This window comes from Erinaceus europaeus, chromosome 10 (assembly GCF_950295315.1).
Source record: "Erinaceus europaeus chromosome 10, mEriEur2.1, whole genome shotgun sequence".
Lineage (NCBI taxonomy): Eukaryota > Metazoa > Chordata > Mammalia > Eulipotyphla > Erinaceidae > Erinaceus > Erinaceus europaeus.
This window is the reverse complement of record NC_080171.1, coordinates 28,916,775-28,944,059: the sequence shown is the minus strand read 5'-3', so window position 1 is coordinate 28,944,059 and position 27,285 is coordinate 28,916,775. Positions and strand designations below refer to the sequence as shown.

At 57.8% G+C, this 27,285-nt stretch overlaps 2 protein-coding genes across 7 annotated transcripts in view; both read left to right on the top strand.

Annotated features, from left to right (window-relative positions):
• The window catches only part of EXD3 (exonuclease 3'-5' domain containing 3), a 77,640-nt gene extending 67,615 nt beyond the window's left edge, over positions 1-10,025 (top strand). For 5 of the 6 annotated variants that reach the window (XM_060199450.1, XM_060199451.1, XM_060199448.1 and 2 more), the window contains 3 exons: positions 7,480-7,573; positions 8,987-9,025; positions 9,659-10,025. In XM_060199450.1, coding sequence (XP_060055433.1) covers positions 7,480-7,573; positions 8,987-9,025; positions 9,659-9,957 — 432 coding nt within the window. In that variant the 3' untranslated portion in view covers positions 9,958-10,025. The remainder of the gene's footprint in view (positions 1-7,479; positions 7,574-8,986; positions 9,026-9,658) is intronic. The other variant, XM_060199449.1, reaches the window with a different exon arrangement.
• A 4,776-nt stretch (positions 10,026-14,801) lies between these two features.
• On the top strand, positions 14,802-16,291 carry NRARP (NOTCH regulated ankyrin repeat protein). The gene has a single exon (XM_060199453.1). It carries the CDS (start codon positions 14,817-14,819, stop codon positions 15,159-15,161), a length of 345 nt encoding a protein of 114 aa, XP_060055436.1. The 5' UTR covers positions 14,802-14,816; the 3' UTR covers positions 15,162-16,291.
• The last annotated feature ends 10,994 nt before the right edge of the window (positions 16,292-27,285 follow it).

Below are 27,285 nucleotides of genomic sequence, written 5' to 3'. Positions count from 1 at the left end.
CCCTCCCCGGCCTTTGTGCAGCGTGGCCCCCAGCCCCGTTCCCACACTCCATGCCCCTGGGGTCACAGCGGCACAAAGGCTGCAGGAGGGGCAGCCACCAGCCTGCACCCTGCGTGGGGACAGGCCCCTCCCCAGGCTGCAAAGGGGCCAGCCAGCAGGCTTAGGAGGAAAATAGGACAGGGGGACCTTAGGCGGCTCCCCACATCCCCAGACCCAGGACTCTGGCCCTTGGTGGCTGCTTCAGTGAGCTCAGTGCAGCCCCCCAAGGGCAGCAGGCCAGTCACCCTAAGATCAGCCAGAGCCAAGCCCGAGTTCCCACTTGGTATTCCTTGAGGGAGTGAGGACCTGGGTCCCCTGGCCGAAGAACTCTGGTGGCCTCAGCCTGACCCTAGATGCAGAAAGGACACTTCACACTGGATGGGGCTGGCCTAGCAGCATGTCTGTCCCACAGTGGATCTGTGGTGCACTGTGAGGGGCCTGGGTGCTGTCCATAGTGATGCTCCCCTCCCTCCAGGCCTGCCCTGGCCACCCCTTCCCCTCAGGGCTGCTGCATCTTAAGCAGCCTTGGACTTGGAATAGCTTCTCTGGGCCAGCACTAGGGCGGTGGAGGGCACAGGGGGACACTCATCCTGCTACCCCATATGCCTGTCTGGAGTTAGGGGTGGATGGCAGGTTTGGCCTTCAGACCTTCTCTGGACCTTAAACTTGACTACGTGCACCAGTCTGGGGTTCCCTGGTTGGACCCCCATATACTGAGTGAGTACAGCACATGTTTGCTTCTGGGAAGGATGCCCCATGTCTGGTCAGGCTGGGCTGGGCTGGAGAAACAGCCTGAACAAACAGCCAGAGGCCTGGCTGGGGTGCTGTGGGCTCGAGGGAACTGGCAGCAGCTGAGTGGGACAGGAAGGGACTCGAGATGGGAGAGTGAGATCTGGATGATTCTAGAACAGGCCTGGGCTTCTCTGCCATTCAGCTGGTGACCAGAGACACTGGCTTACAGGCACCCTCAGAACCAGTGTCTCCCATGCATAGGACACCTGAGCAGGGGGACACGACACCTCAATACAAGGAATGCCATCAATACAGTGTAAGGGTTTGCAGCCTTATGTCTGCCACCATCGCAGCCCCAGGCTGCCAAGACCCCAGCCAGGGGCTGCTAGAACACTGGCTGGAATACACCAGAGGTCATCCCTCTCCAGACCCTGAGGACCTGCTTTCCAAGGGTGGGAGCTGTGAGCCAGCCAGCTGTACTAGCACACACTCACAGTTGCTACCCAGGGACCCACCTGTCCTGGCAGGAAGCCCCACAGCCCTCCAACTATGAACACCTGGAGCATCCCCCACCCCTCACCTTGCCAGCCCTGCTTTCTGAAACCACTTTCATGGGGGGTGATACCAAGCCACAGCCCGCACCCCATCCAAACACCCCCCTCTTCTCACTCCTGGGGGAGTCAGGCGGGAGGTAGTCATGTCCTGCCCTTGCTTTGACTGACCCAGAAAGGCATCTGACCAGGGAGGGCTTCTTTCTTCTTTCTGAGCAACTACCCAGCAGCTGCAGCTGCCCCAGCCCCAAGAGGGTATGGACTGAGAGTCAGGTAGCAGCCGGTCTGAGGTGGCAGCCAAGGACCTGGCATAGGGCAACCGACCAGGCCTTTGCAGACCTGTGTCTCTTTGGCTCTGGGGGGAGGAGGCAGGACAGCCTGGGCCTAGGGCTCAGAGGGTGGAGGCAGCCAGCTCTACCGGACTGCAATGAAGAAGACAGCTAAGGGGCAGCTGTGGTGGGCGTGGGGGGGGGTCATCCCCAGAATCTAACCATCCTGTCTCCCATCCTGACAGGCAGGGGGGCTGTGCATATACGGTAATGTGGTGCCCGGTAGGAGTCTGTGTGGCCTATGGGTTGGGGAGCACCCTCTGCCTGCCTGCAGTCCCAAGGCAGGGCCTTTGGGGTGGGGTAGGAGTGAGGTGAAGCCAATATTGGGTATGTTGGAAGGAGGGCACTGGGGACCACACCCTGGCAAGACCTAGGTCAATCAGGGACAGAGAGGCTGCTCAGTGGACGGAACCCTGTGAAAGGGAGACCCAGCTCAGCCCTGCACTCCTCACTAGAGATGGGGTCCCTCAAGTCTGAGGGAGGGTCAGGCTTAGGCAAGGATTGCTGTTTTTAAAACCCCTGCCCCCTATAAGGTTCAGGTGGCGGTATGGTGGAAGCCCCTTTCCTTCCTGGTCTTGGAAGTGGGCATAAGCCCCTGCTCCTGCCTCAGCCTGGTGCTGACCCCCTCCACTGGGCATCTTAGGAATAGGTTGTCATTGCCCAATTCATGCCACCCCCCACCACTCCCCACACACACACATGCACACAGACACAAGATGATCGCACTCTTCTGCAGCACCTGAACTCCCACTCTCTCCATTAAACCTCCAGTCCCCAATTTAAACACCTTTCCTCCAGGAAATCCCCTAGACCCAACTTCAGTAACACCACCGCCCTCTGGGGTAGTACTTTGAGGGTTCTCTCTCTCTGGGTAAGAACACTGGGCATCAGGGATCTTCCCAGAAAAGTCTCTTTCAGGCCTAGACTGGGTGCCCCACACCCCCAATTTCGTGCAACTTGTTTTGCAGCAAGGCTCAGGGTTCAAGCTTGCTGTCTGAAGCCTGAGTACCTGTGGGACAACCTGGGTAGGAGGGGTCCCCGCCCTGGCTCCTGAGGCACCAGCCCAGACCCTGGGTGGGCGGGCTCCCCAGCCCCTCCCCCAACCCGCTAGGGTCTCTGTGCCCTCCCTCCACCGCGCGGCCCTCTGGGCTGGCGGGGTCCCCAGCCCCCTCTCACATGCACCCCCACCCCCCACCTCCGGGGCGCGGGAAGCCAGCGGGGCGGGCGGCCGTTTGCTTTTGAATCTGGGCCGGCGCCCTGAGTGGCCCTTTCAAAGGCCGGCGGCGCCCGTTCCCAGGCGCGCCCCGCCCCCGCCGCCCCTCCTCCCACTTTCCCACGCGCCGCCGCCGCCGGTTCTCACGGTCCGCGCCCCTCCCCCGTCTGGGAACGCCGGCCGCGCCCGCCGCGCGGGGGGTGCCCGGGAGCCCCGGAACTGGGGGGCGCCTCTCGCCTCCTAGGGAGGGGGTGCGTCTGTGGGGGTGCGCGGAGTGAGAGAGACGGGGGTCAAGGGGGGTGCAACCGAAGGAGGTGCATCTAGTAGCGTTGGAGGTCGCAGAGCAGAGCCCAAGCAGGCCTAGAGGTTCCTGGGGGCTACCCATGCGATTTCACCCCAAGGTGTGTGCTTGTGCCCCCAGTTGTTCCCCACCCCCTAGTGCTTGCCCTGTGCCCTGGACACCTGCCACGTGGCCACTCTGGGACTTGGGCTGTGCAGGGAACCCCTGGAGGCCAGGAACATTCAAACACATCACACACACATACACACACACACACACCCTGCCCTGGACACACACTACACACACACACACACACACACCCTTCCCCAGACACACACACACACACCCTTCCCCGGACACACCACACACACACACACACACACACACACACACACACACACACCCTGCCCCAGACACCACACACACACACAAACACACACACACAAACACCCTGCCCCAGACACACCACACACACACACACACACAAACACCCTGCCCCAGACACACCACACACACACACACACACACACACACACACCTCCTGCCCTGGCTGTTGGGAGCCACTTGTTGGCCCCTCAGTCTCTTGGCAAGGGAGCAGAAACTCCAGTCAGGCCAGGAGAGGTGGGGGCTGGGAGGCGCCTGGGGCTCCAGCAGCTCTCCCAGCATGGCCCAGTTCACCCTTGCACATGCTACTCGCCTTCCTGAGCTTCCAGCACGTGAACATGGGGTTGACCACCTGCTTCATGGGGGCAGAGAGCCCTGTGGTCAGATTTGGAACCTTCCTAATCTGGCCCCACCATGCACCTCCCTAAGGGCCTGCGGTCTGGATTTTAGCCCTCTGTGTGCACCCTGGGCCTGTCAGCTATGGGCAGCCATGTGGGGACTCCCACACCCCTAACCCACTGCCAGTGGGAAAGCAAGGTCACACCTAGTTTGAGCCACTGTGCCTTGGAGGGTAGATGGGCTGGCAGCCCTGTCTGGGGCCGGGCCACAGCTTAGGGCTTACCCCCTAGTGCTACTCAAGGCTGTGGGAGCATGTGGTAAGGAGACAGCAGGCCTGGGGCTGGGGGCTGCCTAATTGCTTCCTCCTCCGGTGCTGTGGTTCTCCCAGAGGTGACAGGGCCATACTCTAGGCAGGGAGGGGTCTTTCATCCCACCACCATTTGTTGGGCCACTCAAAGGGGCCAGAGTGGACAAGCCATCCGAGGGAGGCCCTGGACAGCAAATGGGGTGGTTGGGGAGTGGCGCTTGGTAGTAACCAAATGGCACCAAGCACCCTGGGGACGGTGGGTGACAGGAGAGCTGGACCATCCTGAGCATCCTGTGTGAAGGTGGCTCAGATCCGGATTCACTGTAGGAGGGAGTGATGTTTTTTGCTCCCTGCTGCTCCTTCAAGCTTCTCCATTCTTCTGTTCTCCCATTTGCTCCAAAGAGCATGAAGTGGCCGTTACTCCTGAGCATGTCCCAGCTTGTCAGCTCAGCCCCAGCCGCCCTACCTGCAGGCTGGGGAGCTCCAGCATCGGCCTCCAGGACTGGCACCAGGCTGACCTGCCCCCAGCCCAACACCTGGCCTGGCTCCCACGCCTGATAGGGGCTGCAGAGGCAGGCAGGCCCCCCAGGAGTCTGTACTGCAGAAGCCCCTGGGGCCAGCACTCCTGAGCCTCCCAGCTGGGTCTGGTGTCCAAAGGGCAGCAAATGCATGAACTAGGGTCTTCCCATGGGGGACCCTGGGTTCTTAAACTTACTACCCCACCCCACCTCAGGAGCATGGGTTCTCTGGCCTGTTCCTTGGTGGGCCCAGGAGTGGGCTGGGCCCCACCTCCCCTCTTCCTTCAGCCCTCCCTCAGTGAAACCCAGGGTTCGGACTGATGGAAGCCTAAGAGTGTGTGTAGGCACCTTGCCAGCTCTTGGCTGGTCTGGACTCTGCTCTCAGGCCTGGGAGAGGCGGTGGGCCCTGGGAGAGTGTTTCCACAGCCCTTGGAACACAGGAAAGTCTTCTGCCCATTGCTTTGTGAGCACGAGACAGAGGGGCCCCTGGGATAATTGGGCTCCAGCAGGTGGGCACCCAGGGCAGGAGGCAGCATGCATTCTTAGGGGCACGTGATTCAGGACACGTGCTTTGACTTGGCCTCTTGCTGCCTGAAGTGACCTCTGAGTAGGGTGAGTCCCCCTAGCTGCCTCCCATGGCTTAGCCTCATGGCAAGTTATCCTATCATAAACCCTGTAGGCTGAAGGCATCCTCTCAGGAAGCTTCCAAGGGGCTGCAGAGGGCAGACCCCAAACCCACCAGCGCCCTGTTCTGGGATAGGTCGTCTGCTGGCAGCCCAGCCCCCAGAGGCAGCCCTAGGATCCCTGAGTCAGGCTTCAGCAGCAGGCAGCCGTGGGAACCCAGCCACTGGTGGTCCCCTGGGACCCAGCAGCCTGGGCTTTCCCAGCCTCCTGTGCTCACCTGGCACTGCCTCAAGGGAGGGGGTGCCCTGCCTTGTGCTCCAACCTAGATGGGGGGGATATGAGGTCCAGGGGGCCCCAGGACCAGGATGCCCAGCTCCACTGGCATCCTGAGGCTGGGTATGGGGAGCAGAGGCCAACCGTATAGCCTCCCCACCCCCAAGTCCTGGGTGACAGAGGCCATGGGTTCTGGGATCGAGCCTTTGTGAGAAGTCCCTTCTCTTCAGAGTGAAAGTGTACTGCTGCCAAGGATAGCAAGGAGGAACCTGCCAGCCCTCAGGGCAGCTGTGCCATCTGCACTGACCTCACAGAGCAAGACTGAGACCTGGCAGTGTTGGGGGAGAAGCTGCCAGGCTGGAGTGGACAGGACAGGGGTGGACAGCCAGGGCCTGAAAGCTAAACCCCCTGTTGAGGGGTACAGGGCCAAGGGTGGGGTGTGCAAGGCAGAACTGGCTTTTCCAGTGGGGAGGGGGTGGGCTGGTGGAGGGCAGGCCTCCTAGGGTCCTATTGGGGTACAGCAAGGCCTACGGGGCAGCAACCGTGGGAAAACCAGCACTGGTGGTTCCCGAGGGTGGGGCCAGGTCCTTGTGGACGACACAGCGGGTTTGTCTGTACCATGACTCAGCTTGAGCTGGCAGCCCCGCCCAGGTGTGCACCCCAGCCCCAGCCCTGGCAAAGCTGGGTGACCACCAGAGTGGAGGACCCCCACTGTCATGTTCAGCCCATCCCCCACACTCATAACCTGCCGGTTCTGCCCATACTCCCCACCTGAAGCCACAAGACAGACTTTTGGGTACTGGAGGTCAGCTGGGTAAGGTGCCCAGGGCCCCCCACCCAGGAATGGAAAGGGGCTTCCTGGTAGGGGAGAGAGCCAGGGGGAGGATGCTGCTGGGGACCAGCCTGGGATTCCCAGGCCCCACCTGTCCCCCACCCCCAGGCCCTGCATGCAGGTGGAGTAGCAGAGCTACTGGGAAAGGCAGCCGGGTGTTGAAAGGCCCGTGGGAAAGGAATCATGGGGGCAGGCGGTGCCGCCCCTGACGTGGGCACAGCCTGGGGCCCCGGGAGCCTGCAGCCTACCCACCCACCCCCAGCAACGATGCGTCCGGGCCACTGGGGTGCAGCAGAGTCCCTGGGGAGGCCCGGGTTGATCACATGAACACAGAGCCTGGCACCACCTCCCTGTGGCCTGGGAACTCCGTGTAGGCCCCGTTCCTGGCTCTCCTGCCGCCCCCAGCACTCCAAGGTCTGCAGGGCTGTGACAGTGCTTCTCAGCAGGACCTGTGCCTGCCTGCCCAGGAAGGATACCAGCCCTGCTGGGACTCCTAGGAGCCAGACCCTCTAACCTGCAGTCAGTGACCATGGGAGCAAGGGGGAGGGCACAAGCCCCACCCCTACTCCCAGGGCCCGTTGGGGGACAGAGCTGGGCCAAGCTGGACAGTCCTGCTAGGGAGCCACATGTGTGACACTGATGCCTGCTGCTGTGGATAGTCCTCCCCACACACACACAGGCAAAAGTGATTTTGCAAATGGCCTTAACAGCTTGGTGCCCCCTCCCCCCCAAAAAAAAAAGTATGGACATAAGCACCCAGGTCAGGTGGGAGGTAGCAATGTCCGCATCCTGTAAGGCTAGGACCCAGGCCTGGCCCTGTCCCCAAGGTCTGAGAGTCTGGTCAGGGTCTCAGAGGGTCTAGAGAACCAGAGGCAGCCTACAGGGTTATTTAGGAGCTGGCCTTGTCAGGGAGGGCTCCCAGAAGGTGGTGTGTCCTATAGAGAAATGATGGGATGTGTCAGTGAAACCATCAGGGCCAGACCCAGAGCTTTGAGGAGCTCGGGGCTGCAGGAGGGATGGGGGAGGGAGAACAGAGCCTCAGCATCCTGTGCCCTCAGGCCTGTAACTGTGACCAATACCTGAAGGTCTCCAAGGACATGATGCAGCATCTCTTGTGGCTTGATGGCCACCAGGAAGGCCCCAGCAGCACAGGTAAGTGTGCCCCAGGGGGGCAGGAGGTTCTTGGGGAATACAGTGGACAACACGGGCAGTGCCTCCAGAATTAAGAAAATGGCATCCTCCCCCAAGGACCCTGCTCAGCTGCTGGTCAGCCCACCCCTCACACGGAGTTCACATGCAGACATGCCTAAGGACATGTACCTCACACACAGACATGTGGGCAGGCTCATAGAGCCATGTGTGGGTACACACACTGATGTGCACACGAAAGAACACATGAAGGCACACCCATGTGCACAAAGGTATACACACTTGTGCAATGGGAATGCACAGTTGTGCACACACAGATGCACCTGCTGGCACATTGCCTGGTCTGCCCAGCAGCCATCAGTCACCAGCCTCAGTCTCCCTCCAGGCTATCACCTCTGCCCTCCACCAGGCCCCAGTGGGGGAGTGACAGCTGCTCTCCCGAGCCCCCCTCAGGGAAGGGCATCCTGTGACCCGCGTGCAGGGTCAGGCCAGTCACCCCTGGGTTCCTTTAGCGCAGCTGCTGCCTCTCAAAGTGAGGACGCCCCCGCTGGCTGATCCTGGGTGGCCTGCTCCTGAGGCATAGGGCCAGAGCAGGAACCCCACACACACACCCCCAGCCCACCCCTGCTCTCTGCAGTGGACTTGCCATGCTGGAGGCCAGTAAGGAAAGCTGTGTGTTTGGGAATCTAGGCTCTGCCCTCTTAGTCCCCCAGGCCCACCCAGAGGCTCCCTTATCCTGAGGTGAGGGCAGCACTTGTGCTGTTGGGGTACAGGCTTGGCTAGACAGGATGAAGGAAATGGGGCCCTGATGGGGGCCCCAGCCTCATGGGGCTCCAGGGAGCAGAGAGGCCTGGCAGGAACTTCCCTGGAGCCTGACTGCTGCATCTGGAGCCGTCTGCAAGGGAAGTGTTTGCTGAGCAAATTACAGGGGTCAGCAGGGCAAGGAGGAGGGAGCTTCTCCCACCTGCTGGCCAACGCTCCTCAGCACAGCCAGCTCTGACCCTCACCCAGTGCCCAGAGTGGGGGCCTCTGGAAATGTCAAGAGGAGGAGCTCCCCAAGGTCTCTTGCAGCCCCTCCCACTGGTGCGGGTTGGTTGCGAAAGGCTCCTTGGCAGTGGGCTTATCTGCTCATCAACACAGATGGGCTGCCTTTGCCCCTGCCCGCCCCCGTTCTCGTTCTCAAGCCCCCAAGGGCCCTAATCTCCAGATCTCACTCCCAAAACGTGTTTCCCAAGGACCTTTGAGCCCCAAGAAACTTCCAAGGTGTGAGCTCCCATGGGAGGGGACATAGCTGGCACCGGAGCCTCTCAGGCACCCCCCTACCCGCCCTTTGCCCTCTGCATTGGGGGCAGGGCTGGGCACTGCTGTGGGTGGCGGGCTGCCTCCTTAGGAGTCCTCACTGTCCTTGACTGCCAGGTGCCGAGACCACCCAGAGTGAGGATGCACGGGAGTCAGGTGAGCTCAGACCACCCTTGAGAGCATGGCAGCTCCCCGCTTGGCATCTCCTCCCACCTCAATGGGACTCTAAGGGGGTGGTCCTTGTGCTCTGGTGGGGTTGGGGGGGAGCTACACAGAGAGTGCTAAAAAAGATGGGGAGCCAGTGTCCTGTGCCGGTAGGAGGCAGAGGCCTGGTGTCTGGGGAATGCTGCAAGGGTGGTGGGGAGCAGCTTAGGGGTCGGAGCACAGCCTTGCATGCATGGGGTCCCAGGTTCCATCTGCTGCTAGAGGTGAACAGTGCTGTGATTGATGCCTCTTGTATAAGTTTTTAAAAGGTATGAGGGCCAGATGATGGCGCACCCAGTTGAGTGCACACATTAACATGCACGAGGACCTGAGTTCAAGCTCCTGGCCCCTTCCTGCAGGGAGGAAGCTTCACAAGCAGTGAAGCAGGTCTGCAGGTGTCTTTCTCTCTACCTCCTCCTTCCCTCTCAATTACTGTTCTATAAAAATAGGGGAAAAAAATAGGGGGGTGAGCCTGTCATGCAAGCACCAAGCTCCAGCAATAATCCTGGCGGCAATTAAAAAAAGTAAAGTGAATGGGGTTGCCCAGAGGTTGGGGCTCAGAGCAGCCATGCCCTTCCCATCCAGGTTTGGCCCCAGAAGAGACCCTAGGGAGTTGTGCCTATGAGCCCTCGTGCCGCTGGCTGGAGGCATCAGATCTTCGGCCTAGCCCACCTGCCACGCTGAGCAATGGCACACGGCTTCAGCTGGCAGGGGTCCCTGCGGGTGTGCTGCGACGGCCAGGCCTGCACCACTTCTTCTGCTGCCCTGGCTGCGGCAAGGTCTTCTGGGAGGGTTCCCACCTGGGCCGTGTGGCCAGGCACTTCCGGGAGATTCTCAAAGAGCCCCTGACGCAGCCAGCTGAACCCCCTAGGACTGAGCCATAGACACCCCTCCTCTGTGTCCCCCAGGGTGACCTACAATAAATGCAGGTGAGCCCAGAGCACACAGGCCCCATCTCTGTCTCTCTTGGTCTGTTTATTGCTCCTTCCACACCCCTCAGGGACATGCTATAAAGGGGGCAGACCAGATCTGGAGTCAGGGTGCTGAGGAATGGGGCAGATGGCCAGTGGGAAGGGTGGACCAGAGCAGGACAAGGCTCAGGCACAGGCTGGAGGGCTGGACCAAGGTAGCTCTGCAAGACAGATGGAGCTCAGTGAGGGTGGAGAGGCACCCTGTTTCTCAGCCTAAGGACCTAGCTTCTTACTAATCCTGTCAGGCCTTGCCTCCCCCAACCCCAGCAGGTCTCAGGTCCTCAACCAGGCTGCAGAGCTCCAACTCCCTTCAGGGGATGTGGATGGGGATCCCAAGAGCTTCCTGGGGAGCAGGCTCCAACCTGGGGGTGCTCTATCCTGGAGCAGAGGCTGGCAGCCAGCTCGGGGGCGGGGCAGGGAAAGGGTGTGTGTACCCGTAAGTTTGAGCTTTCACTGTTACAACTGCAGGAAAAGTAGCTGGTTTCAGGGAAACTGAGGCTTACAGTCTATTGTATGCCCAAGGGCACCAGTGCCAGATGGAGTGGGGGCCAGGCTAGAGGCTCCTGTGGTGAATGGGGCAGGCCCAGTGCTGCCTCTCTCCCTTGCCCGCCTCCTCCTGGCTCACCCTCCAGGAATGCGCCCCCACCCCACTCAGCACTCACATCCCTTTCCTGTCCTTCCTGCCTGCAGCGGAAACCTGCTCTGATTTGGCAGAGCCCAGCGGAAGCCTCAGGCGATCTGGGGGCCCTAGGAGGGCTACTGCCTCTTTCTAGCTGGGCACACCTGCAGGCCCAGGTGTGGTGGCCTCAGGGGTCAACTGGGCACTGGCAGTACCAGTCCCCCTCACTCATCTCTGGCTGGTGCCCCTGAGTTATAGTGGTGTGGCCACTGGTGAGAGTGTGGGTTAGGGGGCTGGGTCAGAATACCACCCCACAGATGAAAGGTGGTTAGAGCTGGAGTAGGGGGGCCTGCCCAGAAAAGGGGACAGCACCAACTCAGCACCCCCTGTCAACCACCCATGGGCAGGGCTGAGGGTCAGGCGGGGTGCTCTGGTGAGCGCCAAGCTGGACCTTCTGGGGGAGGCGCTTCACAACCTGTCCTGGGGAAGATTACAATGACTCCACCCCCTGCCTTGGCCCAGAGACATCCTGGGGGTTCTCAGTGGGTCCTGGACAGGCACCCCTGCAAAACAGCCAGGCAGGAGTCCAGCAGGCCAGGTTTCTTTCCTGCCCCTGCCAGCACTCTACATCTAGGGCCACCCTGCTCCACCCTGACTGTGCAGCCTCTAGTCAGAGGGCAGACCTGTTCTCAGTGTGGTCCTCACAGCCACACCTGTGCCAGTAAACTAGTTCCCTTCCTCATTACTGCCCCAACTGACAGTGCCCTTCTGGAGCCCCAAGTGCATAGGTCCACCCTCACACCCCCTTCTTGCCCTGAGGCTCCTTCAGCCCAGGCTGTGTTTGTGGTGAGTGGGTCAATGTTCAGAGCTAAGTGTGCATGTCAGCACCAAGCCGGTAGGCTGCCCCTCCAGGACGGCTGAGGGGTCAAGCCCCTGGTTGGGTAGCTTGGCCCCCAAACTAGGCCCAGGAGCAGCCAGCGGGCAACGGCCCACAGCAATCGTCTGTGGCAGTTCCTGCCCCGGGCGCCCTTCCTCCGCTCTGCTGTCCCTGGCCCCGGGCTGAGTGTTTGTTATTTGATCTCTATCCTCTCTCGGCCCTTCTACCAGGTGTCTGGGCTTCTGGGAAGAAACACTCTCCTCTTTCCCACGCTCCCCGACACATTTTAATGAATTAGCTGGAAGCCCCGCCCCCACTGCCCGCCTGCCGCCCGCCCCCACCTCACGCCTTTAAGGTGGCTGTCGTCCCCGCTGCCCGGTCATCGACCCCTTCCACACTGGCCACTCCAGCCACCCCACCCAGAGCTCCCCAGCCCAGTTCCAGAATGTTCCCCAAGCTGCACCCTCCCCTCACTACTGTGAACTCCAGGAGAACCAAAGCAAAGGGGTCCCCAGAGGGAATGGGGGGAGGGGACTATTCCACCCGGCCACCACTCCACCATAGTCTGCTGGTGATGTCTCCAGCAGGTGGGGTCCAAACTAGTCGGGTGAGGGGCTGCCCCCAGGTCTCAGGCTGGGGTTCCTCTTTCAGAGCCAGTGAACTAGTCTGCCTGTGGAGTAACAAGGAAGCCCCTCCCCCCATGTAAGGGTATGGGAAGGGGGAAGCTAATGCCCAGCTCCTCCCCCACCCTCTAATGGCATTTGGAGCAAATGTCTGCCTTTTGGGGCCCGTCCTTCAGCAAACGTTTAGGAAGTGGTACTGGGGGCCATGCCCTGCCCTCCTCTATGACCCCCCTGTGGGCAGCTCTGGGGGCGGGGGTGCATCAGTTACCATCTAGCCATGCTGGAAAAGCACAAGCCTGCCCCCCATTCCCCAGGGGGCCACAGGCTCCACCTGTCTGCCCCACCCACCCCAACCCCAACCCCCATGGCTGGTGTGGCGGGTGGTGGCTTGGGCCAGGCTCCTGTGGTCACTGCGTCCTTGCTAAGGGTTCCCGAGTCACCGATTTCACGGCCCATGGTGGCGGCCACATTCCCACGCTGAGCTCACAGGCCCCTTTGTCTCCTGTCTGCTGCCTGCTGCGGTGTCCATGGGACTTTGCTCCCAGGCCCAGCAGGGTCTCCAGATGCCCTTCTCCAGGCCAGGGGGCCTGAACCCACCCGGCTGAGGCCAGCCTGATCTCGCCACTTCCCAGAGCCTAGATATATGCTGTACCCAGGCCATTGTCCTCTCCTCCACCAGCCAAGCCCAGCCAGGCCCTGGCAGAAGCAGGAAAGCACAGAGGTGCTGGGAAAGCAGTGCCCACACAGCCTAGTCCTGTGCCAAGCTCTCAGCCCTGCTCAAGGCCTGTACTTTGCCAAGGCAGGGGGTCCCTTGTGCAGGTGGTGTTGGAGCTGTGCAGCCTCAGCGGGGCCTCTCAGCTGCCCATCCCCCAGTCCCTGGATCTGGGGAGTCAAAGACTATAGATGTTCCCAGTTTAGCAGCCAGACTCCACACCCCAGAGCCCATACAGGACCCAGGGGACATGTGTCTTCGGGCAAGGGAGGGGCTCACACTTGCAGTGGCACCAGCAAGTTGAGGCTCACCTGTATGGGGAGCTAGCAGGGTGAGAAAGGGAGGCAGAGGGGGTCTATGCACAACAGCGACCACTAGCCTCAAGATCAGACCGACAGGCTCAGGCAGCCCTGGTCACTAGGACCTCCAGGGAAATGTGCCTGACGAGCCCACTTGGGTCAGGTCTGAAGGCAGCTGGCCAGAGGCGGCACCCTCCCAAAGCATGGGGTGGGGTGTCAGCACCTCCTCGGTATGAGGCCTGGGGAGGTAGGGAGGAGTTAGCTGCAAACACCCAGGGAGACTTGTGCGGGAGGGCCCCAGGCCGACAGGGTGGTCCCCAGCCTTGGAGCTGCCTTCTGGGGGAATTCCCGGCTGGCTTCCGAAGGAATTCAAGTCTCTGCGTGCTGCCCGCTGCTCTGGGACTGCTCTGGAGATTCATTCCTCCTTAATTTCCAGCGACCACAGAGAGCTGTAAACTGTAAAATCCTAATGAGGTTTGGCTCTTGGGCTGGGGCGTCAATAAAAAGGGGTTTACAGTTTGGAAATGAGTCATTTCAGAGTTCCATTTCAGGGCAGTCCTTGGCGCCTCACCTGGCCAGGCCTTACAAGTCCCAGCTCCCGGACATGGGGGTGGGGGAAGCGGCCCAGGACAGAGGCGGGCCCCCAGGTCGGCTTGCTGCCCCCCACCAACCTCCCAAGGTGCCTCTAGTCCTGGGCTTCCTCGGCTGGAGCCCCTCTGCGGCTTCATCGTGCGGGGGTTCAAAGTCTCAGGTGTGGGGCCTCGTGCCGGGCAGGTCGAGGAGGAAACACTGGGTGACCCGGACCTCCAAGGGAGCCGCCCTGCGCGGGAGGGACCCGCAAGGCCGAGGCCACGAGCCCGAGCTGCTGGCAGTCACCAGCCACCTGGACCGAGACTCTCGCGGGCCGGACGGGATTCACCGCTGCGCGCCGACCTGCTGGGTACGCGCAGGGTCCGCGGCCGGGGTCACCCGAGGCCCGAGAAACCCGCATGTCCCGCCCGAGAGGGGCCGCGTAGGGAGCTTGGAAATCCCCGAGGAACCCGCGGGCTTGGAGGCGGGACAATTGGGGCGGCCGGCGCACACCCACAGAGGAACCCCACCACCACCACCAAGCACTTGCTGCCTGCCCCACGCGGCTCAAGACCAGCTCCCCCTGCGCCGAAACCCGCCGGCGGCGACCCCGCCCCTCTCCGTCCAGGCCCCGCCCCCACGTGGGAGTAGCCCAATCGCCGGGCCGTGGGCGCACGCGTCACAGGGTCTATTGTTATGCAAATATAAAGAAGCTAAAAGGCGCCCCGGCGCGGAGGGCGGGTGAGTGCAGCGGCGCGTGGGGAGGCGCGTGGGAGCCCAGCCGAAGCGAGCTGCGCCGGGAGCGCGCGCCAACGCCGCCCCGGCCAGGCCCCCGCCGGTTCAGCGCCCGCCCCCGTCGCCCGCCCTCCCGGGCGCGGCTGGATGCGGCGGGGACCCCGCGGCGGCGGCCCCGGGCCCCGAGCGCCCAGAGCGTCGAGGGGCGGCGTGCGGGGCCCGGGGGCGCCGCGCCCTCCATGCGCCCGGGCGCGCCCCCAGACAGCCGGGGGCCCGCGCCGCAGCCGCCGCCCGCGCTGAGTCCCGGCCCGACCCGAGGCCCGCGCCCGGCCGCAGCATGAGCCAGGCTGAACTGTCCACCTGCTCGGCGCCGCAGACGCAGCGCATCTTCCAGGAGGCGGTGCGCAAGGGGAACACGCAGGAGCTGCAGTCGCTGCTGCAGAACATGACCAACTGCGAGTTTAACGTGAACTCCTTCGGGCCCGAGGGCCAGACAGCGCTGCACCAGTCGGTCATCGACGGCAACCTGGAGCTCGTGAAGCTGCTGGTCAAGTTCGGCGCCGACATCCGCCTGGCCAACCGCGACGGCTGGAGCGCGCTGCACATCGCCGCGTTCGGCGGCCACCAGGACATCGTGCTCTATCTCATCACCAAGGCCAAGTACGCGGCCAGCGGCCGGTGATGCCCGACCCCACCGGGCCTGACCGGCCCCGGGCTCGCGCCCATCGTCTCTGCTGTACTTTCCCGCCAACTACCTCGGTGCGCGCCCGGCGCCCGCAGACACGACGAGTCCGCGCCCACGGAGGCCCCGCGTCGGCCGGGGGTCAGCGCCCCCCCGCGGCCGCCCGGCCCGGCCGGGCCCAGCGCTTCCCACGGCCCCGCCCGCAGCCTCGCGGGTGGGGGCGGGGCGCGGGCTCCAGCGCCTTTGAAATCTGAGTCTCGCTACCAGCAAGTTCGGAATCCCGAGATACCGGATCCTCCGCTCGAGATGTTTTCCCCTGCAGGTGGAGGGCGGGTGGCGGGGACGCCGGGCTCCGGGCTCCCGACCGACCGCAGGACCCGCCCGGCGCTGCCCGCTGCTGCCCAGGGGCCCCGCGGGGTGAGCGGTGCCCGGACGCCGCCGCGAGCAGACACTCCGCCGCGGTTCCTGGTGTCCCAAACTATTTATCATGTGTGTGTATTTGTGGGTGAAGTTCGTGCGCCTGATTTTTTGTTTGTCTGTTTGGAAAAATATATATATTGTGCGTGGTCAATGTGGCTGTGGGGGGGTGCTCTTTTTTTTTTTTTTCCCTTCTAGTCCTAAAACTAAAACTTGAGTCTGTCATTTCTTGGTTGCACTGAAGATACCGCCCAGCCTGATGGTTTTTCTCGAGCTGTCCTTTCGCCCCACCTCCTTTTCTCTCCCTCGATTCTTTCTCTTGGCCTTTCCACTCCCCGCCTCTCTCTGTCTCTCACTTGGTGAGTTCGGGAGCCCCAGGCCTCCCTCCGCCTTTTCCCTTGAGATTTTGCAGTTCCCACGGGAGCTTGGGTGCTCGGGCATGGCGGTGGGGGAATCCTACCTTTTCTAGTGAATTCTTAGTATAGTTTTAACAGTTGCACACTTTTTAAGAGAAAAAAGTAAAAGGATTTGCCACGATTAAATGTCATAACATTTATGACAATATAAAATATTAACCTATTTTAAGCCAAGTTTTAGGTGTATTTTTTGAATCTTGGTTATAAACCCAATTTTAAAGGGCGTTGTATTCAGCGTTGTGAAGGCAACAGTGTACCCATATTTATATTTTTATAAAATGCCTTTAAGACTGTGAATCTCTTGTGCTAATTTCTGAGTGAATTGAAGGACCGTTTAGCCACCTCTTCAGCCTCCTGGAGCTTCAAGGACCGGATTCGAATCCGAAAAAGCTGCCCTGGGGGAGGGGCTTCCGGGAGGGGCGCGGGGACCCGGGGGCGGTGCTCTGCGTCACTTTCAGTCCCCAAAGGCGCCCTTCCTGGTCTACGAGATTCTGATTTTCTATGCAACCCCACACCCCTTGTTTTGATCCGGAGAAATAAAGGAAGGCTGAATTATTCAAATTTAAATGAGGCTCCCCCTACTCAGAGTGCGGCTGACCCACCGTGCGGAAATGGGGAGCACTTGAGGACACAGGTGGGGGGTCGCTTTGTGCTGGCTGATCAGCTGCATGGTCAGCTGGCTCTAGAAAACCAGTGCGGAGACGAGATTGATAATGTCAGTGAAAGAAGCAGACATTGAGACGGAGGCACAGATCACTCCAAGAGGAGTTGCCCTGTATATTTTTCTAGATGCAAATACCTTTTTAATTATGTTAATTAATGTTAAGACGTCCTAGGCTGACATGCAAGCTGTGTCTGGTCCCGTGTGATCACTTCTAACTGGAGAAAGTGCGGCACGTTCCTGAGTGTACGATAGACTTGTAGCCCAGCATGAAAAATTTGTGAATAAATTTTTCATTTGATCTTTTTATATGAAAAAAAAAAAAACTCGGTTGGTTCTTGATTTTGGTGCTGGGAAGAGGGTCAGGCTGCGACACATGGATGCCTGGTGGTCTGCTCCTAAAGAAAGAATCTGGCTAGGTGGGGCGCTCCCTTGCCAAACTGGAGGGGGCCAGGTCCTAGTCTCCCTGGAGACCCCATGGCAGAGAATTCCCCAAATCCACCTCTCTGCTGATTCCTCTGCTCCTGGTCCCAGTTTCCTCTCATCCTACAGTGGAGGCCTCCAGATGGAAAGTTCCATGGAACTCTCTGCTCCCCAGCCAGATGTGTCCCCTCTCCACTATGTTGGTTTCATGCTGCTCTGCCAGCTGCAGTGGAGGAGTGCTTTCTACATTGTGGCTGCCTCATAACTAACCCCCTCGGGATGGAAGGAGGGCACTGTCACTAGTGGCGCCTGGCAGCTCAAGAGGCCACTGTGCCTGCCCTAGTGCCAGCCACTCCCCTGAGAGACAGGCCCTGAACTAGGCTTGTTAAAGAAGGAGAGAGCTGAGTGGGATGTGTGACCATTCCTGAGACCTCAGGACCCTGCTTGGGAGGGGGGTGCAGGAGAGGATTCCTCCTTCCCCCAGCCCCAGCAGGCAAAGTAGAGTGGGCAAAGGAAGTGTTCACTTTGCACTGACTCCAGTGACAAAGTGACAGCAGTTTGCAACACTTGACCACCCCACCCCCACCCCAGCACTGGAACCTCAGGTATGCATGTATGATTCTATCTATCACTCTTGGCACTGATTGTTTCCATTTTTATTTTACATGTAGATAAAGAAGACCACAGCACCACTCCACCAGCCATGGAGCTCCCCTGGTGCTGTTCATGGGTCTCTCTGTGGTGCCAGGGCTTTGTGCATGGTGAGATGTGTGCCCTACCTAGTGAGTCACATGCCCATCCCTTGCACCAAGTTCAGACCCCTCTGCTGGTGGCCTAGGATATCAACTTTGTCCCTGAAGCCATGAGCTCCTCCCATTTTGGGAGCTGGGCCCTGGAGGGCTCCAAAGACTCTCCAGTGTTAAGCCAACATCTGGCTGCAGCTCTGTTCTTTTGTCACCTGCAGAGGTGACACCCTCAAGAGGGGTTGGTCCCACCAGCTAAGGAGTCCTCCCTGATTCTTCAGCAGTGGTGTGGGTGCAGCTGGGAATGCATGGTCACAAGAGGGGGCATCGATCTTGCTCCCCTGGTTCCTGGGGAACCTGGAGGACAGGCCTAGGCATTTTTTGGGAGGGTGCCTCCATTTCCCACTGGGCACTACACCCACAGGCTGGGAGGGCGCTCTGTTCTTTGGTGTCAGCCAAAGCAGGCCACTACCCCTGCAACCTCCTTGTCCCCCCACATGATCCCCCCCATGACCATGGCTGCCGGACTCCCTTAAGTCCCCTCTTTTTGAAGACATGTGACTGAGAAGGCCTTTGTGTTGCTCACTTGGGGACACTTGTCTTCAGAGTGGGCGCTGGCTCAGGCAAGGGGCTCCAGCAAAGTTGGTGCAGGCCTGCCCTTCACTAGGCACCCTGGGAACCCTCTCCCAGCACACGGGGTCACAGTGATTGATAAGCAAGGACATGGCACAGGCTCTGTGTCCAGTGGTTTCCTGGGGAACCTCAAGGAAAGGAAACAAACCCAATCAAGAAGGACAGGTACCCACCCCCCATGCTAGACACGCCTGCCTGTGGAATGAAACTCCGCAGAGGAGGTGGCTTTGCAGAGGTTTGGAGCCGACCGGGGGTGATGCATAAACAAGTGTCATGGTGAGCTTTTAATTTTTCAATGTTCACTTATTTCCTTCCATCTAAGATGATTCCGCTGAGAAACAGCACAATTTGGGATTGGAAGCAAGCATTTTGGAGGTCGCTCCCCTCAGTTGTCAGGAACAACTTTCCTTCACACATAAGTACTGCGTCACTTTAAAACGGGGACAGGATGTCAGTTTTCCTACTGTGGAGCAAACAGTCCGCCTCTTTCCAGTATACCTAAATGGGGGAGGGGGTGCTCAGCAAAACGGGGCCTCAGCGCCAACTCTGACCTGTAGTGAAGTTCTGCTTTCCCTCTGGGCTGACATGTGCACTGTGTGACTGACTGGTCTGACCCGGCGGGGCAGGAAGCTCTCTCTGCCGGAATGGGGCCAGCAGGACCAGGAGCTCAAGGTCTGCGAGCGGGCCGGGCCCTGGATGATCGGGAGAAGACGGGAGAGGGGGGAGCCCTCTGGGTCTGGCCCTCCACACCTTGCAGCTCAGAACACCGTACCAGGCCCAATGGCCGCTGAGACCCCAGGAGAACCCTCAGAGACGTACGCGACCATACAGCCTTAAAGGCTGGACAAGGGGGTCCAACAGGGTGTCAGCGCCGGACCAGAAAGACGTATTAGGCCTGGGACCCCGGCGGCTCCTCCTGGTCGCCCACAGGACCGCCCTACCCCCACCCCGCCCGGCGACTCCGGGAGGCTGTTCCCCCCATCCCCAGCCCCGCGGGTCTGGGCTGCCCCCTCCCTTCCTCTGTTTGGCACATTCTTCTGCTCCACTGTACGTCGGGGCCATCCCTCTGCGCGTCCGTCTGTCGGTCTTTCTTCTCTCACCCGCTTCGCCCCCTCCGAGGCCGCGGCCCCCATTCATTCCCGAGGCCTCTGCCCTCTCGGCTGCCCGCGACCCCGCTCGGCTAGCAGCTGCTATGCTAATAAGGGCTGGGGTGGGGGGCGGGGGCTGGGGAGTCGGCCCGGGGATCTGGTGGGGGATGGGCCAGAGCTGGGGGGCGGGGGCGCGGACAGGCGGGTAGTTGCGCAGTGTGGAGTGCAGTCTGGGTGGGGTGCGGGTAGCTCACAGAGCCCGGGTCTTCGCTCTGCAAACCGTTAGCGAGAGCCATTGCCGGTCCCAAGCACCGGGTGGGATGGTATACGATAACCCGCACTCCCAAAGTGCCCTGGAAGGGTAGCGGGCACTGGGTCCGCCCCTGTCCCTCTCCCCTCTCCTGGTGTGCGATGCAGAGACCCGTTGCCATCGCATCTCCTGGGGTCACAGCCTGGGACGTTTTGGGGGGTGAGGGGCCCACCGAGCCTACCAGACGAGGTTTCCCGTGGAGCTCAAGTGCGCCCCAAGCAGGTAGGTCTGGTACAACCCGGACAGGTTGGTTGAATGTCAGGGTGGGGGATTTACAGTGGGGGTGCGGGGTCCTAGAACTCGTTTCTGCATTATGGGAGGGGTTCCTGGTCATACAGCGCCCCTCGGACGAGTGGGGGCGGCGGGCAGTGTCCTCAGTGGGCTGGGGTCCCCGGGGCTATTTCCCGGACAGCTGCTTAGGGACAGGTTCCCAACCCGGTGAGGACTCCGGCATGGATCGCGCGGCGCGGACTGTGCTGCCACCATGTGGCCGCTGCTGGCACTGCTCCTTTGAGGAGCCTGCGGCATGGGCCCCATGGGCGAAGAGGCAAGAGTTTAGGGCCTGGGGGTGAGACTAGTTCACTCTCAGAATGGGTCTAACAGGACCGATCTCAGGAGACCACGACCCCCCGGGTAAAGGGCAGAACGTGCTCAGGTTACAACACTGCCAATACAGGGTGTGTGTGTGAGAAAGACCTGGCTGGCTGGCTTGGTGCCATTTCCAGAGCACCAAGAATATTTCTGCACGTGTCCGCTTGCTTGGGGACATCCAGATCAGGCACACTGTCAGTGGGTGGGTGCTGGCACCCAAGAAGTTTCAGGAGCTTTGAGACTGGAATTCTCCCATCCAAGTACTAACTAGGCCTGATCCTGCTTGGCTTCCGAGATCAGATGAGACTGGACTTCTGCCCTTGCACCCAAACAAGTTATTTTATACACACACAGACACACACACACACACACACACACACACACACACACACACACACAAAATTAAAATAAGAAAAAGGGCTGGAAGTGGTCTGGGAGGTGGCACAGTAATAAAGCTTTGGACTCTCAAGCATGAAGTCCTGAGTTCAATCCCCGGCAGCACATGTGCCAGAGTGATGTCTGGTTCTCTCTCCTCCTATCTTTCTCATAAATAAATAAAATCTTTAAAAAAGAAAGAAAGAAAGAAAGAAAGAAAGAAAGAAAGAGGGCTGGAATGTAGAATATTCTACCATGTGTGGGGTGTTAGTTCGAGTCCTCATCACCACATGGGAGAACTATCAGGAGAGGCACCACGAATGGTGGAGCAGTGCTGCAGTGTCTCCTCTCTCTCTCCCTCTCTCCCTCTACCTAAAGTTAAAAAAAAAAAAAAAAAGGAAAGGAAAGGGGAAAAAGCCCGCAGGTGCAGTGGAATCACACAGGTGTGAGGACCTGGAGGGCAAAGCTAAAGAATGTAGACTGCCTGGGGAGACGGCATTAACTGTTATGCGAAAGACATTCTTGCCTGAGGTTCTGAGGTTCCAGGCACCACCATAAGTCAAAGCTGAACAGTGGTCTTGTGTCTCTGTATCTTGTTCTCTGTATCTCTCTTTCACTCAAATAACATTTTTTTAAAAAGTTAAAAATATTTCAAAAACATTACAGATGCCAATATAAAAGGGGGGAATTGGGCGGTAGTGCAGCGGGATAAGCACACATGGCACGGAGTTCAAGGACTGGTGTAAGGATCCTGGTTTGAGCCCCCAGCTCCCCGCCTGCAGGTGGGTCGCTTCACAGGCAGTGAAGCAGCTCTGCAGGTGTCTTAATCTTTTTTCTCCTCTTTGTCTTCCCATCCTCTTTCTGTTTCTCTTTGTCCTATCCAACAACAGCTATAATAGCAATAACAACAATAGCAATAACAACCACAACAAGGGCAACAAGATGGGAAAAATAGCCTCCAGAAGCAGTCGTATGCGTTACATTGGTTTGTTCTAGCCCTCCCCAAACCAAGAGAATTGGATCAGTCCAATTAATTTCGCGGGCCTGCTTGGCCCCGCCCCAAGGAACCCTGAGGGAGGGTTCCTGAGTTCATGAGTCGGAGAGTTCCTGAGTTCCAGAGTAAGGGAGAGGGTTCCTGAGTTTGAGAGTGCCAGAGTTAGCCAGAGTTCCTGAGTTCCTGAGTTAGACAGAGTTCCTGAGTTCCAGAGTAAAAGAGAGAGTGCTTGCGCCGCCGCAAAGAGACAGCAGAGTTCTGTTTGGTGATTAGTTTGTCTTAGTTTGTGAATCGTTGTTCCTGAATAAAGAAATACAGCTGCCCTGCCCAGCCGTTGTCTCCGCGTCTCTGTTCACCACCGTGAAGCAAGCCAGCCCGGCTAGAGCCTCCGAAAATTTTAACAACAAATGGCGCCCACGTGGACCTGACCTGCGCATCTCTCAGATAAGTAAAGACAATTTGGCTACCTATGTACGATGGCCTTCTCTTCTGCCTGTGAAGAGATCTCCAAAGGCCTCTGCTCTTTCTTCACGAGACTGTTTTGCTGTTTCTGGAACATTTATCTCTGGACCACTCTGTGGTTTCCACTCGCTCGGGCGAACTCAGAACAGCCAGCGGGAAGAGCCAGCGGGCGGGAGGCGAGGCGCGGAGCTGCTGTTTCCACCTGGTCAAACAGCCAGCCAGCCGGCTGCGCCCAGACAACCCCGCGCACTGCGCCCGCAGCCCCGCAGCCCCGCAGCCCGCAGGAGGCCTACGCCACCATGCAAGAGCCCGATGCCAGCACGCTAGAGCCCGATGCCAACATGCTGGAGCCCGATGCCAACATGCTGGAGCCTGAGGCCAACATGCTGGAGCCCGATGCCAACATGCTGGAGCCTGAGGCCAACATGCTGGAGCCTGAGGCCAGCCCACAGGAGCCGGCTCTCCACCGCGTGGTGCAGGGCACTGGACGCTTGATCCCTCCACGCTGCTCGGCCACTGCAAACAGGGCAGCAGACATGGCAGGGCCATGGGGCAGGGCCGCGGCGTTCTATCATGGCCGCCACCCCTGGGCACCTAGGCTCACGCCTTCTACAAAGATGGCCTGCCTGCCCTCTTTCTATGAATTCTGGAACCATCCCGGGCCTCCCGGACCCCCGGGCTCCCTGCCGAAACTGGGCACACGAGATCTCCAGCCGCCGGTCCGGTCTGAAGGCAGACAAGCTGGAGTACGCAGAGATTCGTGCAGAGATCGCAACCTGCAATTCCTAGAAGTGGAGCTGCGCGGGAAGCCACCTCCGGATGGTGAACCCCCCCCCAACAACTAAGACAATATAGATTTAAATTCGTGTTTAAAATGACATGTCTTCGTAACAAAGGTTTCTCTCCTCGTGTATTAATGACTATGTTTATGTGTATGTTTAAAGTTTGGTAAACAGTAGCTTTAAGGCTAAATTCTTACTAGTCAAAGATAAATGAAAAAGGTTTTCAACGTAATTCTCATAAAGATAAAAATTAACTTACATTTAAAGTCTGAGGTAAAAATTAGTTAACAATCAATATATTTCAACTAAGTTGGTCTAAACAAAAGGTTAAATAGACTTGTTGATATGTAAAACTCTCCACTACCTTCTCTATTAGAAATGGTAGATCGCACAATGGCTATGCTAATTATTCTCATGCCTGAGGTTTCCTCTCCGGCCCACACCTAGGGTGTGTCTCCATCTTGAATGGGTGTAACAAAAGGTTAAAAGACGTTGTTGATATGTAAAAGTCTCAAATTCCTTCTCTATTAGAAACGTTGGATCCTGCAGTAGATATGCTAATAACAAGTTTTGTTTCATAGTAAGTAAGTTGCAGCCAGCTGCCTGTGGGACCCTAGGCCGTTCCCCGCCCCCATGCAATTGCCCGTCGAGGCAAGTAGCCCCCCAGAGGCAAGAAATTTTTTTTTTTCAGATATGGCCCCCTCAGGCCTTCCCTTGGACACATGCTGGTTTTTGTTATATATGTTTCTGTTCACCCCACACCCTTGATACTATAGTCATTTAGTTAAAAAGAAAAGGGGGAATTGTCGTATGCGTTACATTGGTTTGTTCTAGCCCTCCCCAAACCAAGAGAATTGGATCAGTCCAATTAATTTCGCGGGCCTGCTTGGCCCCGCCCCAAGGAACCCTGAGGGAGGGTTCCTGAGTTCATGAGTCGGAGAGTTCCTGAGTTCCAGAGTAAGGGAGAGGGTTCCTGAGTTTGAGAGTGCCAGAGTTAGCCAGAGTTCCTGAGTTCCTGAGTTAGACAGAGTTCCTGAGTTCCAGAGTAAAAGAGAGAGTGCTTGCGCCGCCGCAAAGAGACAGCAGAGTTCTGTTTGGTGATTAGTTTGTCTTAGTTTGTGAATCGTTGTTCCTGAATAAAGAAATACAGCTGCCCTGCCCAGCCGTTGTCTCCGCGTCTCTGTTCACCACCGTGAAGCTAGCCGGCCCGACCAGAGCCTTCCGAAATTTTAACAACAGAGCCAGCCCATGATAACCCTGGAGGCAAAAAAAAAGGGGGGGAATGGAAACTGCCAGATGATAACCTAAACAGGAAGGAATACAACACAACCGAGTACAAACTCCGTGAAGTTGGGACTCACAGCTCTAGGCTGGCCAGGGTCCCAGGAGGCAGTCCTGGCAGTGGGTCTGGGGGACAATGTTCAGTGAAGTCCTGGGCATGTGGCCCTTTTCACCATGAGCACTTACAGATCAGGGCATGCATGGCTCAGGGCCTGGAGAGCAGGAAGGTGTGAAGACTTCAGCTGCCCTTACTGCTGATTCCTGGTTCTCCTGAGGACAGCCTGCCCTTATCAGAGGATAGTAATAAGCAACGGGCACTTGCAGTTCTCAAGGTTATTTTGTCAATAAACAATTCTTGCCGTCTTCCCAGGGCTTCTTGGTGGGTAGAGTCTGTTCTTCACTTACATTTCACTTGGAAGAACATTGTTGGATTTATCGTTCACCTTTCCCAAAACCAGCTTTATTGTGCTATAGCTCTCATGCAATAAAACGTGGCCAGTTAGATTCTGGTAGTTACGGAGAGATAGATCCACCCATGTAACTAAGGCCACAGTCAAAACATGGGACAAGGGGCCGGCAAGACAGCTCACCTGTGAGGGTGCTTGCCTTGCCATGACTAAAGCCCCCTGTCCAAGGGCCTGATGGGGGTACCATGGCACTGGGGGAAGCTTAGATGTTTGGTCTGTCTGTCTGTCTCTCTTTCTGAAAAAGTCAACCTGGGCAGGGGGGATAGAGAGAGAATAGGGCACACTTTATCATGGGCCGGGACCTGATATGAGTCACCAGCTGCCATATGGGAGTGTCATGCAAAGGAAGCTTCGTGAGCAGTAAAGAGGTGCTTTGGGTCTCTCTATCTCTCGCTGTTTGACACCCCGAACAGAAATGAATGTAGCACAACAAAGTGCAAACCTTGTGAAGCTGGGACTCACAGCTCCAGGCTGCCTAGAGCTGGGAGGGAGTTCCGGTGGGGGGATGTCTAAACTCTTGAATGTGTGAAGCCTTGACAAACTACAACACCCCCCCCACCACCACCACCAATATAGCACATTCCTGTCCTTCCACTCCTCTCAGAAATCCTTGCCTACCCCATCCTGGATCTGACACAGGACCTCTTCCATGCATCTGTTCTAAATTTGCACTTCTTACACCATAGTCCTCTTGAAATTCACCCATGTCTCAGTAACTTTGAGGGTGAAGGTCTTTTATACGTTCTTCTCCCCGCCCCCCAACTGGAGAAACCTAGGAGGTACTATCAAAGACACTTAAGTCCAGTGCTCTAGCAACTGTAACACCTCCTGGGCCACTCAACAAAATTATTATGCTCAATGAAAGTGTGATGTCTCTTCCCAAGAGGTGGCACAATGGCTAAAGTGCTGGGCTTGAAAGCACGAGGTCCTTTCATCACACGTGCCAGGGTAAAGCTCTGGTTGTCGCTTTCTCTCGTGTGTTAATACAGAAGTAAATCTTTAAAAAGTGTAGTGGGAACTGAGTGGCTGGTGCACTTGGCTGAGCACACACCTCACCATGCACAAGGACCTGGGCTCAAGACCCCAGTCTCCACCTGCAGGGGGAAGCTTCATGAGCATGAAGCAGTGCTGCAGGTGTCATTCCCTCTGCCTCCCCTCTCCCTTTCAATTCCTCTCTTAAAAAAAAAAAAGTTAGGGCTGGTGGTAGCGCAGCGGGTTAAGCACACATGGCACAAAGCACAAGGACTGGCATAATGATCCCAGTTCGAACCCCCGGCTCCCCACCTGCAGGGGGGTTGCTTCACAAGCGGTGAAGCAGGTCTGCAGGTGTCTATCTTTCTCTCCCCCTCTCTGTCTTCCTCTCCTCTCTCGATTTCTCTCTGTCCTATCCCAACAGCAATGACAGCAATAACAACTATAATAACAATGATAAACAATAAGGGGAAAAAATGGCCTCCGGGAGCAGTGGATTTGTAGTGCAGGCACCGAGCCACAGCAATAACCCTGGAGGAAAAAAAAAAAAAAGATGGTGTCACAGACACCCCATAGAACCCAGCACGTTTCCACTGTGGCCCAGTTTGCAAAGGTCTTCATGGCACCCAGTTCTAAGGACCAGAGACCCTGACCCAGGGTGCCTGCAGAGCCAGCTGTGGCCAGGAGCTAGTGGTCGCTTACTTGATGGCTGTTATGTGGCCCGGGCCTCTCCTGTGCATGTGGGCTGTGTACTCAGGCACTTTGCTGGACTGAAGATGTGAACCAGCCATCTAAGATACAGCCAGTGGACAAAACCCTATTATTTCTACACATTGAGATGTGCCCTAGGAGATTGGTGAGTGGCTAGAGCAATGGATTGGTAAGCGTGAGCTGCTGAGTTCAAACCCCAGCATCGAATATGCCAAAGTGATGCTCTCGCTCATTCTCTTTAATAAAACAAATCTCTCTTTAAAAAAAAAAAGATGATAAACTTCTGTTATACCATTATCATAGCACCATAAAAGAGAAGATGCTTGAGAAACAACTACCTCTTCAGTGAAAACAACAGGACGAGAAAGGAAGTTTTGAAAGATCTAGGTGAAATAAAACTATATTGTGTCTGATGGGCTGAAAGGCTCTGTAGGGTTATGAGAGCAACTCTGTTCAAATGCACTCAGATGCCAGCAGGTTTTGTATATACGTTGACACGGTGATTTAAAATACAAATAGGGGGCTGGGTGGTGGCACATAGTATGAGGTGCAAGGACCTACTCAAGGATCCTGGTTTGAGCTATCAGTTCCCCACCTGCAAGGGAGTCACTTCACAGACGCTGAAGCAGATTTGCAGGTATCTCTCTTTCTCTCGCCTCTATCTTCCCCTTCTCTCTCACTTTCTTTGTCCTATCCAGTAAATGAAAAAAAGAAATGGCCACCAGGAACAGTGGATTCATAGTACAGGCATTGAACCCAAGCGATAACCCTGGAGGCAAAATAATAAAATAATAATAA